This window comes from Mercenaria mercenaria, chromosome 5 (assembly GCF_021730395.1).
Source record: "Mercenaria mercenaria strain notata chromosome 5, MADL_Memer_1, whole genome shotgun sequence".
Classification (NCBI taxonomy): domain Eukaryota; kingdom Metazoa; phylum Mollusca; class Bivalvia; order Venerida; family Veneridae; genus Mercenaria; species Mercenaria mercenaria.
Window position 1 is genome coordinate 14307149 of NC_069365.1, and position 12811 is coordinate 14319959.

General features: G+C 36.0%; 1 protein-coding gene across 13 annotated transcripts in view; it reads left to right on the forward strand.

The window, feature by feature from the left end:
- LOC123556504 (E3 ubiquitin-protein ligase MYCBP2-like) overlaps nt 1-12811 on the forward strand; it is a 166289-nt gene that overhangs the window by 70363 nt on the left and 83115 nt on the right. For all 13 annotated transcript variants that reach the window (XM_053542723.1, XM_053542730.1, XM_053542731.1 and 10 more), the window contains 10 exons: nt 1735-1904; nt 2841-2966; nt 3291-3418; nt 3790-3881; nt 6970-7104; nt 7490-7670; nt 8551-8743; nt 9762-10042; nt 11395-11628; nt 12358-12549. In XM_053542723.1, the coding sequence (XP_053398698.1) occupies nt 1735-1904; nt 2841-2966; nt 3291-3418; nt 3790-3881; nt 6970-7104; nt 7490-7670; nt 8551-8743; nt 9762-10042; nt 11395-11628; nt 12358-12549 (1732 nt within the window). The remainder of the gene's footprint in view (nt 1-1734; nt 1905-2840; nt 2967-3290; nt 3419-3789; nt 3882-6969; nt 7105-7489; nt 7671-8550; nt 8744-9761; nt 10043-11394; nt 11629-12357; nt 12550-12811) is intronic.

Here is a 12811-nt window from a genome sequence, read left to right on the forward strand (position 1 = left end):
TGCACACCGCTAATTTTTTGGCTGACTCCACCCCCTATTTTTGAAGTTATGACCCCTGAAATAGTAAAAATATGCACTTTTTCACCTTATTATGTGCCTAGCTCAAAAAGAATTAGATGTAAATTCAGGAAACCTTGCTGGAGTCTTTATCATGATGTGACCTAGCACACCTGGCATTCTTCTTGAGAATCTTAGCTCTTATTACAGAGTTATGACCCTTGAAATAGCAAAAATAGCAGATTTTTTGTTTGTGATGCTCATAGCTCAAGAAGTATAGGACCTAGAATAATGAATCCTTTTCATAAAATGTTTGTTGAGGCTATATCCCATTAAGACTGCAAATGTTTGAATTATTGCCCCTTATTTGTGACAAATATACCAGTGGGGTGCACACCCTGTGTCCTACAGACACATTATAGTTATTGTCATTACACAACAGCTAAAGACTGCTATTGTGATAGTTTAACTTCTGGTAGTTGAGTGTGGGAAATCGTGAACAGCTCATAAATGGAAGTGATTATGCACTAACAAAACTAGGATGAATAAATTCAAACATTGACAGAAAAAATTTAACCTAAATCTAAGATTTCTTTTACATATTAATAATGATGATAATATTAAAACAGAATGAGCAACAAAAAACCTGGTCCCTTTTTACATTCTTACATGAATCTATTGTAGCATAAATGTATAGTATTACACATCTCAGAATTGTGTAATAAATCACTACAATATCCATAAATATATTAAAAATTAAATATTGAAAGTAGGCTTTATAAACATTTTCATCTGAAGTTAGGTAGAATAGAAGTTAACATAATTATATGCAGGAAGTTAATTGTAAAAGTCACAAAACTTTACAGGAATGTTGGTCAGTATGTGTAGTTATGCACCTGGGGTTTCTCGTCCGGATTCATTCAGTCGTGTAGGAGTTATGGCCCCTGACTTTGTAAAAATTGGTCATTTTAGTGTTGTGTCGCGCCTAGCTCCAAAAGTATTTGATGTAGAGTCACAAAACTTTACAGGAATGTTGGTCAGCATTTGTAGTTGTGCACCTGGGGTTTTGCGTCCGGATTCATTCAGTCATGTAGGAGTTATGGCCCCAGACTTAGTAAAAAATTGGTCATTTTAATGTTGTGTTGCGTGTAGCTCCAAAAGTATTTGACCTAGAGTCACCAAAGTTTACAGGAATGTTGGTCAGCATATGGTTGTGCATTCATTAGGAGTTATGGCCCCTGACTTAGTTAAAAATTGGTCATTTTAATGTTGTGTCGCGCGTAGCTCCAAAAGTATTTGACCTAGAGTCACCAAAGTTTACAGGAATGTTGGTCAGCATGTGCAGTTGTGCACCTGGCGTTTCGCCTCCGGATTCATTCAGTATTGTAGGAGTTATGGCCCCTGACCTAGGAAAAAATTTGTGTCCTTTGTTATGTAGTGGGGGCATCTGTGTCCCATGGACACATTTCTAGTTTTTACAGAATTTATATAGGTACATGTATATAATAATAGATAATATGATATTTTGATTGATTGAGACCCATTTCCCTTGATCTACATATTTACTGCAATGACCCAAACTATTTTTCCCACAGAAGATTTGTAATAGAGAATTTATATAACTTATTTAAATCATCAAGCCTTATTTCATTACCAAAGTCTTTGAAATTGTGAAGTTTCAATTCATTCTTTTGAAATTGTATCTTCCTAGTCTATATCTTTGAAATGGTTTTGTAGTTTCAGTCCAGAAGACAATGAGATTCAGTGTTACAACGTGATAGCAGCAGAGGCTCGATGTTTGAAGGCAGATGATAACACTGTATGTGAACTGTTCAAGCCAGAGTTATCTGTTCCTATCAAGGGTGGTGCTGAAGCGACCAGGTCACACTGTGCTCTACATGTTCTAGGTAAGTGTGTATGAACTGTTCAAGCAAGTGTTATCTTTCCCTATCAGATGTAGTACTGAAGTAAGTGTGCATGAACTGTTTAGAGTTACTTGTTGCTGTCAAAGTAAGTACTGAGACAACCAGGTCACACTGCACTGTCCTTAACAGAGATGGTGCTGAGACAACGAGGTAACACTGTGCTGTCCTTATCAAAGATGGTGCTGAGACAACCAGGTCACACTGCGCTGTCCTTAACAAAGATGGTGCTGAGACAACTAGGTCACACTGCGCTGTCCATAACAAAGATGGTGCTGAGACAACCAGGTCACACTGCGCTGTCCTTAACAAAGGTGGTGCTGAGACAACCAGGTCACACTGCGCTGTCCTTAACAAAGATGGTGCTGAGACAACCAGGCCACACTGTGCTCTGTATGTTTTAGATAATTGTGTAGGAACTGTTCATGCTAGAATTATCAGTCCTTATCAAAGGTGTTGCTGAAGCATCAAGATCTCACTGTTCTTTAAATGTTACAACATTTGTTCAGATAATGCTGATCTATTGTGTCAGACTGATGACAGTGATGACAGATGAATTATGGTAACAGCATCAACTACATGCAGAAAGTGGAATTTAGATAGGATGTCAGCTGCATGACTTGAGGGTTGCAAGTTAGGACCTCATTCTTATATGTATGATACACGCCAGTGATGGTTTCTTCATGAAGCTAACTCGAGTGATTTAGATAAGCTTCACACAATTGAGCAGGCATAAATTTGTATTATCTAATCTAGTTATAAGCTAGGGCAGCAAGGGGACTTTATATGACTTCCACACTGCTCAGATATACAATGGTTGGTTAATACAAGCTGAAGTGTGATGTAACAAGCTTCACCATACAAAAAGTATCACAATAATGTTCACAACAAGTGTCAAAAGTTGATTCTGGTATATTTTAGGATGTTTGGACACACTGACCATAGCCAAGCAGAGCAATCTGACAGTACTGGAGGAGGCCAAGGAAAAAGCTGCAACAACAAAAATATACAATAAAGATGACTTTGCTGTTGTTAATAGGTTTGAAAGTAAGTGGTAGTACAGTTGCCATATGATCTTTTAATACCATGGTACATAACTTGTTTTCCTGCACAGTAAGAACCTGTGTTCATGGCCCAGTAGTATATTTGGTACTCTGAGGCCCCAGACATGTTCACATGTTACATAAACATGTTAATAATCAGTTGAATCTGGGTCTTACAGCAAACTTTCTCAAGGTTAATATTTGGCAAATTTTGTATGGTTCTTTCATTCTTGAGTATTCCATCCCAAGTTTTTTTACTTTGATTAGAAGTTGGTATTGAGTTAAATACTTAAAATTTCTTTTTTGAATATTTTGTTTTACTTTACAGACCATGGTGGAGGATGGGGTTACTCTGGTCACTCTATTGAGGCAATCAGATTTATGTGTGATACTGACATACTGCTTGGAGGGTTTGGACTGTTTGGTGGCAGGGGAGAGTACTATGGTAGAATCAAGGTAAGTTGTTGTTACATCACAATGCAGTATTTCCGTTGGTCAGTTTCAAAATTGTGACCAGAAACAATCAGATGCTGAAATTTTGAGAATGATCTCAAAACTCAACTTTATATTTCTATACTTTGATTTTAGACCTTAGAATGTATGGAAATAATTTCATTTCACTAGAAAGTTTTAATAGATGTATTTGATACTTATTATTGAGATTTTTCTATGTCATATTTTTTACTTTAAAAAAATCATATAGCTAAGATGACTGTACATACCAGTGCTGAATGTTGCTATACAGCTGTCACAGGAAATGGTAAGTTTAACACGGTTCACTTGCGTGTAATTTTCAGTCGGATATTGTTATTCTGTTCTACTTTCAGTTATTTGAGCTTGGTCCAGATGGAGGGGAAAATGAGGGCGATGGTGAAGTTGTTGCTGAATCTGAGGAAGTAGCATTTGAATGTGGTGCCAGGTAAAATACTGTTTCTTATCGTAAAAATGCTACTTAATAATTTCAGCATTTCACAGTTTTATTTAGACATTTTATATATTGCAGTGTTTGTGATCTATGAATTTACTTAATAATAATATCAGATATTATTATTATTCAGCTATGAAGTATTTGATTCGATATTAGATAAAGTATCATATAAAACAGATTGAACAAACCCTAAACTCAGCTGAGCCAATATGAAAAATCAGGGCTAGTATAGGATTCAAGAATTCTGATTGCTTAACTTGAGGGTGCAGATACAGAATTGAGTAATAAAATTATCATTATTCAACTTTTGTGTTGGCCTTATTATTTGTGCTGTGGATGTTTAATTGGCCCAAAGCCGAGACTGTCCCATCATCCCCTGTCAAATAGGGCCAGTATGAAATCATTTGATTAATATTGTAATAATAAATTGTCTTGAATGAAATCACTGCGTCTTTGGTATTATTTTGGCAAATATGAAAAGAATCAAGCCTGGACTAATTTTCTGCAAAAAAATTGTTATTTGTCATTCATTTTTCTGTTGCATTTTTAGCTCACCTGTCACAAAGTGACAAGGTGAGCTTTTGTGATCGCGCGGTGTCCGTCGTCTGTGCGTCCGTCCGTCCGTGCGTAAACTTTTCCTTGTGACATCTCTAGAGGTCACATTTTTCATGGCATCTTTATGAAAATGGGTTAGAATGTTCATCTTGGTAAATTCTAGGTCAAGTTCGAAACTGGGTCACGTGCCATCAAAAACTAGGTCAGTAGGTCTAAAAATAGAAAAACCTTGTGACCTCTCTAGAGGCCATAATTTTCAATGGATCTTCATGAAAATTGGTCAGAATGTTCACCTTGATGATATCTAGGTCAAGTTTGAAACTGGGTCACGTGCGATCAAAAACTAGGTCAGTAGGTCTAAAAATAGAAAAACCTTGAGACCTCTCTAGAGGCCATATATTTCACAAAATCTTCATGAAAATTGGTCAGAATGTTCACCTTGATGATATCTAGGTCAAGTTCGAAACTGGGTCATGTGCCGTCAAAAACTAGGTCAGGAGGTCTAAAAATAGAAAAACCTTGTGACCTCTCTAGAGGCCATATATTTCACAAGATCTTCATGAAGATTGGTCAGAATGTTTACCTTGATGATATCTAGGTCAAGTTCGAAACTGGGTCACGTGCGGTCAAAAACTAGGTCAGTAGGTCTAAAAATAGAAAAACCTTGTGACCTTTCTAGAGGCCATATAGTTCACAAGATCTTCATGAAAATTGGTCAGAACATTCACCTTGATGATATCTAGGTCAAGTTCGAAACTGGGTCACGTGCCGTCAAAAACTAGGTCAATAGGTCAAATAATAGAAAAACCTTGTGACCTCCCTAAAGGCCATATTTTTCATGGGATCTGTATGAAAGTTGGTCTGAATGTTCATCTTGATGATATCTAGGTCAAGTTCAAAACTGGGTCACATGTGGTCAAAAACTAGGTCAGTAGGTCTAAAAATAGAAAAACCTTGTGACCTCTCTAGAGGCCATATATTTCATGAAATCTTCATGAAAATTGGTCAGAATGTTCACCTTGATCATATCTAAGTCAGGTTTGAAAGTGGATCACGTGCCGTCAAAAACTAGGTAAGTAGGTCAAATAATAGAAAAACCTTGTGACCTCTTTAGAGGCCATATTTTCCATGGGATCTGTATGAAAGTTTGTCTGAATGTTCATCTTGATGATATCTAGGTCAGGTTCATAAGTGGGTCACGTGCTATTAAAAACTAGGTCAGTAGGCAGGCTGTCTAGCGTCCCTAAAATTCCTACTTTTTCCTATTTTTTTTCAATTTGGCTAAAATTCCTATTTTTTTAAAAAAATCAAAGGAAATTCCTAAAAAGGCCCTATTTTTTCTCAAAGATTCCTAATTTTTTAACTTTTTTGCAATGATCAAAAAGAGAAAATGTTTTAAATGTTGTTTAAAAGTTCTTCTAATTCAGAAAAAAGCAGTTTAGCACAGTTCAAAACAGTGGAAAGCTAGGAGACATCTTTTCTGTAAATAAAGCACTATTTCTGAGTTACTTTTATGTCAATCACATAAAGGTAAGCACATTACATGGTCTTTAAAGTCCATATTTTGATTTGAAAATTCCTAAATTTAGCCCTAAAATTTCCTTAAAATTGTACCAAATTCCTAATTTTAGCCCTATTTTTTTGTACAAATTGCCCTAAAATTAGCCCTAATTTTTTGTCGGGGTATGCTAGACAGCCTGCAGTAGGTCAAATAATAGAAAAACCTTGTGACCTCTCTAAAAGCCATATTTTTCAATGGATCTTCATGAAAGTTGGTCTGAATGTTCATCTTGATGATATCTAGGTCAAGTTCGAAACAGGGTCATGTGAGGTAAAAAAATAGGTCAGTAGGTCTTAAAATAGAAAAACCTTGTGACCTCTCTAGAGGCCATACTTGTGAATGAATCTCCATAAAAATTGGTCAGAATGTTCATCTTGATGATATCTAGGTCAAGTTCGAAAGTGGGTCACGTGCCATCAAAAAGTAGGTCAGTAGGTCAAATAATGAAAAAACGTTGTGACCTCTCTAGAGGCCATATTTTTCATGGGATCTGTATGAAAGTTGGTCTGAATGTTTATTTTGATGATATCTAGATCAAGTTTGAAACTGGGTCAACTGCGGTCAAAAACTAGGTCAGTAGGTCTTGAAATAGAAAAACCTTGTGACCTCTCTAGAGGCCATACCCTTGAATGGATCTTCATGAAAATAAGTCAGAATGTTCACCTTGATGATATCTAGGTCAAGTTTGAAATTGGGTCATGTGCCTTAAAAAACTAGGTCAATAGGTCAAATAATAGAAAAACCTTGTGACCTCCCAAGAGTCCATATTTTTCAAGGGATCTTCATGAAAATTGGTCAGAATTTTTATCTTTATAATATCTAGGTCAAGGTGAGCGATTCAGGACCATCATGGTCCTCTTGTCATATTAAGACATTAAGAACACAATAGTTCATATAGATGTTTTCTCTACACAAAAATGCACTTGTTTGTTATCCATAACAAAGTAGTATGAATTTTACCAGGGAGAAGTACCCAATGTTGTTTGATGAGCCCGTTCTTCTACAAGCTCACAGCTGGTATGTTGCTCTAGCCAAGATTTCTGGACCAAGCAGTGATTGTGGATCTAATGGTCAGTCTGTGGTCACTGCTGAAGACCAGTAAGTATTACATACCTGTATAGATTGATTAGCAGTTTTACTGAGAGTTATAATACCTGTGCTTAGGTTTCCTTAGGTTACCAATCGAGGTCTTCCTCAAATTGTAAACAGTTAAATGGAAGTTTTTTATAGTATTTTCCCATGTTGCGGAATTCATGTATTGATAATAAATCCTTGGCCATTGTTAAGTGACTAGCATTGCATACCAGATATACTGTTTTCATGTTGCAGCAAAAAGAAAATGTGAAATTGCTACATCTGCATTGTATCTGATTTTGCAGTATGTTTTCTTATATTTTTTAACAGAAAGATTTATTCCTCAAGGTGTGTTAAAATAAGATCTCACTTTTTCTAATGTTTCATGTCTGTTGTCATTCCTTTACAGAGTTGTGTTCAAGTTTAAAGGATCTAAGAAATCAAACAATGGCACTGATGTGAATGCTGGACAGATACCACAGTTACTATATAGACTACCATCACGTGACAACACAACAGTTCCAAGGAAATCTGACACAACAGAGTCAGCACTTATACTGAGTCCAGACTTCTCATGTACAGTCTCTCCTGTAAGCATTTTATAAGAATATTTTCACTATTTCTGTCAACTGTGTTAAGGAACAAGAACTGTGCTTAAGAAATAATGTGATATGGATAAACAATACTATGAAATTATTAATATTTGTGAGGAACTAATTTCAGTTGATTTGATGGTTGAATAAATCCATGAAATTAAATCTCAACAAACGTACATGTTGGAATGTTAGGGTTCAGTGATTTTAACTGGAGTTATAGACCTTACTTATGGCATTTTACAATGTTTGCATGTGAAGTGGTGGGAAACATAAGTTTTTCTTGCAAAACAATCTCTAGTTCCAAATCATTTAATCTTTAGAAGTTATAGGTATTAAAAGTGGTCAAAACTTCAAAATATAACAAGTCACTTTTATTTATTACCAACATTTCAGCTACATTATTTGTCAGAATGCAAAATGAAAATCTTCAGAAGTTGAAATCCATTAAATTCAATTTTGACCAAACCATAAATTTTCATGCTCATAAAGTTAAAATGATTTCATAGTAAACTTTTGTTCATAAATGAATGATTGCCCATTCTGTTTGTTATAAATGCAAACTGACAGGATAGTGAATAATTCTCACAGAATTTCATCGTCAGTTTGGGTTACCTAGAGAGGCGTTGCTCCCAAAGACTGGACAATTTATTTTCATGAATTAAGAGAACATGTACAATCACTGTTTATTTTTTGTACATTTAACAGCCAAGTTATTATGCAGGACAGTATGTTTTGTATTAAGGTAGATAACTGATGTTTATTTTAAAAGCAAGAGTCATATAAAAGTTTACAAGTGCTTTCATTCTGATTAATCTTGATAATAGTAGCATCTGCAAAAAAGTTCTATACATTAAGATATCTTCTTAACTTATAGGAGAATTTTGAATCCTTGTTGAAACTGTTAGAATGGAGTTGGAACACGTTTCACTCTATAGCCCAGGACCTGGATACAACACGAGGCAGTAGTCATCTAGGGGCTGTTACAGATCTACAGAAACTGGTCTACATTAGTAGGGCATGTCTCAGACTGCTGAAGACTTACATCAATGAAGTATATCCGGATGGAGGTCAGTTCTTACAGATTTTTAATTTTATTGCTTTCTTAATAAGTAGTCGTCAAAAAACATGGCTGCTAGGAGGCCTGGTCACTTTTCCCTATTTGTATATAGTAGAAACTTAGAAAATCTTCTTGTATGAAACTGTTAGCTCGCTTTATTTTAAAATAATTCCACACAAATTGTCCTTGTGTGACCTACAAATATTCAAATTTTTCTGATTTGTCAAAAAACATGGCCCCCAGAAGACGTGGTCATTTTTTATCAACAATTTCTTTAAACAACATCTCCAAAACCACTGAATGGATTTTGATAAATCTTTGGGTAGCCGTATTTCAAAGTTATTCAGATGGTTCATTGAACATATGGGTCTTATTGGTTAAAAATAGGTTTTCAGCTATTAGACTTTAAAAATCTTTTTCTCTAGAGCTTTGATATTTGGCATGTGATATAAGGGTTTGACTCTCTACCATTCTTTTCCAAATTATTGCCCTAAGGTCAAAAATGGCCACGCCCCTGTGTGTGACATGTACATACTATAGGCTTATATATAAGAAACTGAAAATCTTATTCTCAGAATCAATAATAGCTACAGCTTTGATATTTGGCGTGTGATATCAGAGTTTTTCTGTCTACCGTAATTGTTCAGATTATTGCCCTAGGTTCAAAAATATGTGACATGTATATAATATAGGCGAACATAGAAGAAACCAAACTGTACTTGTACCATTATGTTATACAAACACACTTTAAGCCATGTACACAGGTGAGCGCTTTAAGGTCAGTGACCCTCTTGTTACACATCTTGTACTTTTAACACAGCGTGGAGAAGCAAGATATGTTTAATCTCCAATCTATGTTAGAAATACAAGATTTTGGCTTGTGTATTTCACCATATTGTCACTATAAATGTGCACCTAAATATTTTTGCCAACTGATGTCTTTCCTTTGTGTATGGTTTCTAATATAGGCAAAGGGAATATCACCTATATGTCAGTTGTATAATTACAATATTGTCATGTTTTTACAGTGTTGATCAAGAAGATGACTGCGGAGACAGAGAGACTAGCAGAGTGTGTTGGTAGTTCTCAGGACCTGTTACGCCGTATCTTAGCTGATGAAGTTAATCCAAACCTGCTCAAGTTCAAAGTGTTTGTTGATGAGCCGCCAGGTTCTCAGATCTCATCGCCATTTGTAGATGATATACTCGACGAGTGTCATCTGACATTTAGATCTTGTTTCCATGCTTTCTACCCTACTGGAATGCTCAAATGGTTGTGCTTGTGTGATCTGCTACAACATCTTGAACCGGTATGCCATTCTTTTTTTTTATCCCCTGCCGAAGGCGGAGGGATATAGTTTTGGCGTTGTCCATCTTTCCGTCTGTCCTGAGCCATATCTAGGAAGTGGTTTGGAATATTTGAATAAAACTTCATGTACATGTTCACCACTATAGGGAAATGTGGCCCGTCATGTTTCATTCAGATTGCCCAAGTAACTTCAGAGTTATGACCCTTAGTAGTTTCTAGTGTTAACTATATAGGTTACTATAAATATGGCAATTTCTGCTTCATAACTTGTGAGATATTTTACCTAGAACTATGAAACTTAAATTTAGATTACCATAATGTGGTAATGCACACACAATTTTGTCAGGATCTCTTTAGTAATTTGAGTTATTACCTTTTAAGTGTTTAAAAATCCACATATTTGTACATAGCAAACTAACCAATCGATAGAATTTTATTAAACTTCTTTCTTTTTTTTCCATGAACATTTATTATCAACATGTGAAGTTGTGTACCCACACCCAGTCACACCCCCCCCCCCCCCCCCACATCATGCAAGTTACTATCTCCAAAACTAATGCAGATATTGAATTGAAACTTCACATGTGCCTTCGGGGTTATAAAACTAGTTGATAGCATCAAGTCTCATAACTCTGATATGCATTTTGGTCAAATTATGTCCCCTTTTGAACTTAAATCTCTTTTGATATTTAGCATTTTGGGTAATATTTTCCTGCTTCTGGGACAATATTTCGAATAGACGAGCTTGGCTGTCTTACGGACAGCTCTTGTTTTCTGTTAAATTGATCCTGACTAATGAAATTATTTTATTCTTAGTAACATCCTTAAATTTTTGTCGGATATATTTCTTTGCCATTCCTCACCACAAACCCATTCGGCGGGGGAAACCATTTCATGGAATTTGTTTGTTACTTATCTGTAAACTTCACAATGTGGATAGGGACAAGGGCTGGTTGTAGAGACTATCTAGGTGTAAGTCTCTGAAGTAGATTTAGCTTGAACAGAAATGATACAAAAACTGGGAAATAGGCTGTGTCATTTAACAATACTGTTCACTCAAAATAAAAACATTAACTCCCCAAACAGTACCTACAGTCGGTCCAAGCAAAGGACATAGCAGATATAATTTCTCAGTAGCAAATGGCAATTCACTTCACTTGCAGAGAAAGAAAATTATTGATGTTTCAATTTCACTTATATGTCTTTGTTCTTAGGTGTATTAACATTAGATTAGGAAAAAAAAGTATCAGCATGTTCTGCTTTATTATTAATATAGATAGAAGTTGAATTTCTGGTTTATGGGATAAATATAGTATTTTTAGAGATTAGTATTCTACATGCTATTTTTCACAGAGTATGGTGAATGCTGGTGGTTATGGTCGTCTACTTGCGGCAATTATGGAAGCCATGTGTCATCCTACAATCAAGTTAACCAACATTATGCCAATCAACTGTGAGCCACAGACAGAGGAAATCTTGCGTAAACAGTCTACTGTTGTCATGGATGATAACACCAATAGTGTGGCAAGGATGGGAGATATACACAGATTCCCACTTCTAGTTGATCATATGACAAATAGAATTGAGGTAAGTTTAGTAGCTAGGAATAATTGGGTTCATTGGGAATATTTACTGTTAAATATACATGTACATGTTTTCCAAATATTTGCCATTCTGAACTATACACTTTTAAATCCGTAAGGGTGTGATTAAGGTCACTGAAATTAAACCACTTGCATTTTTGAAGCCAGTCTCGGGTTGACATGTAAAGAAGTTATCCAGCTGGCTTGCAATATCTAGGTGCATGTCAGTTACTGAAATGCTTGGAGTGGTGATATAACCTGAGCTGTGTTGCTGTGACTTTAATTCCCACCCATCAAGCTCATATCCTTTTACACCTGCCATTTTGTCACATTTGATAAAGTTTATGAATATAAAATTTGTATTGTAATAGTTTCAAGACTTAGTACCAAAAGGTAAGTCATTGAATCAATTAGACCTTTTATGAAAATGTATGGCTGCATTACTGTGGAGGAGTTGTTACCTTTCAGTAATATGAGCCGTGCCATGGGAAAACCAACATAGTGGGTGTGCGACCAGCATGGATCCAGACCAGCCTGCGCATCCGCGCAGTCTGGTCAGGATCCATGCTGTTCGCTAACAGTTTCTCCAATTCCAATAGGCTTTAAAAGCGAACAGCATGGATCCTGACCAGACTGCGCGGATGCGCAGGCTGGTCTGGATCCATGCTGGTCGCACACCCACTATGTTGGTTTTCCCATGGCACGGCTCATATATGTTATTTTTTTTATTCAGACATCAGGAATTGGAAGAAGTCATATATCGTTCAAGGAAGTGTTAGATCGCCTGTTGATGATTGTATCATACCCTGTCAGACAGACACTGATCAAAGACCAGTCCCCATACCCTAGTGTACTGGTGGCCAATACATGTTCTCTTCTCTCAACCATTGTCAGTGAACTGGCTGCAACTGCCACTGGTTTGGAGGTAGACACATTCTTATTTCCTGACAGTTATGAAAACATGTAGATATTTTTTCTATTCTAGGATTTTAAATTCTCTGTCTCTGTCCCTATTCTGGCTGCTTAACAAAAGTGGCACAGTATCCACCAGTATGTCTTTAGTTAATCTAATGTCTTTTTTATTTTGATTTCATTGTGAAGTAAAGGAATATAAATTTAAATCAGCACTCCAAAATAGAGGAATCAACTCCTGCTATTTTGTGTTAAAAATACCCAACTTTTTCTTC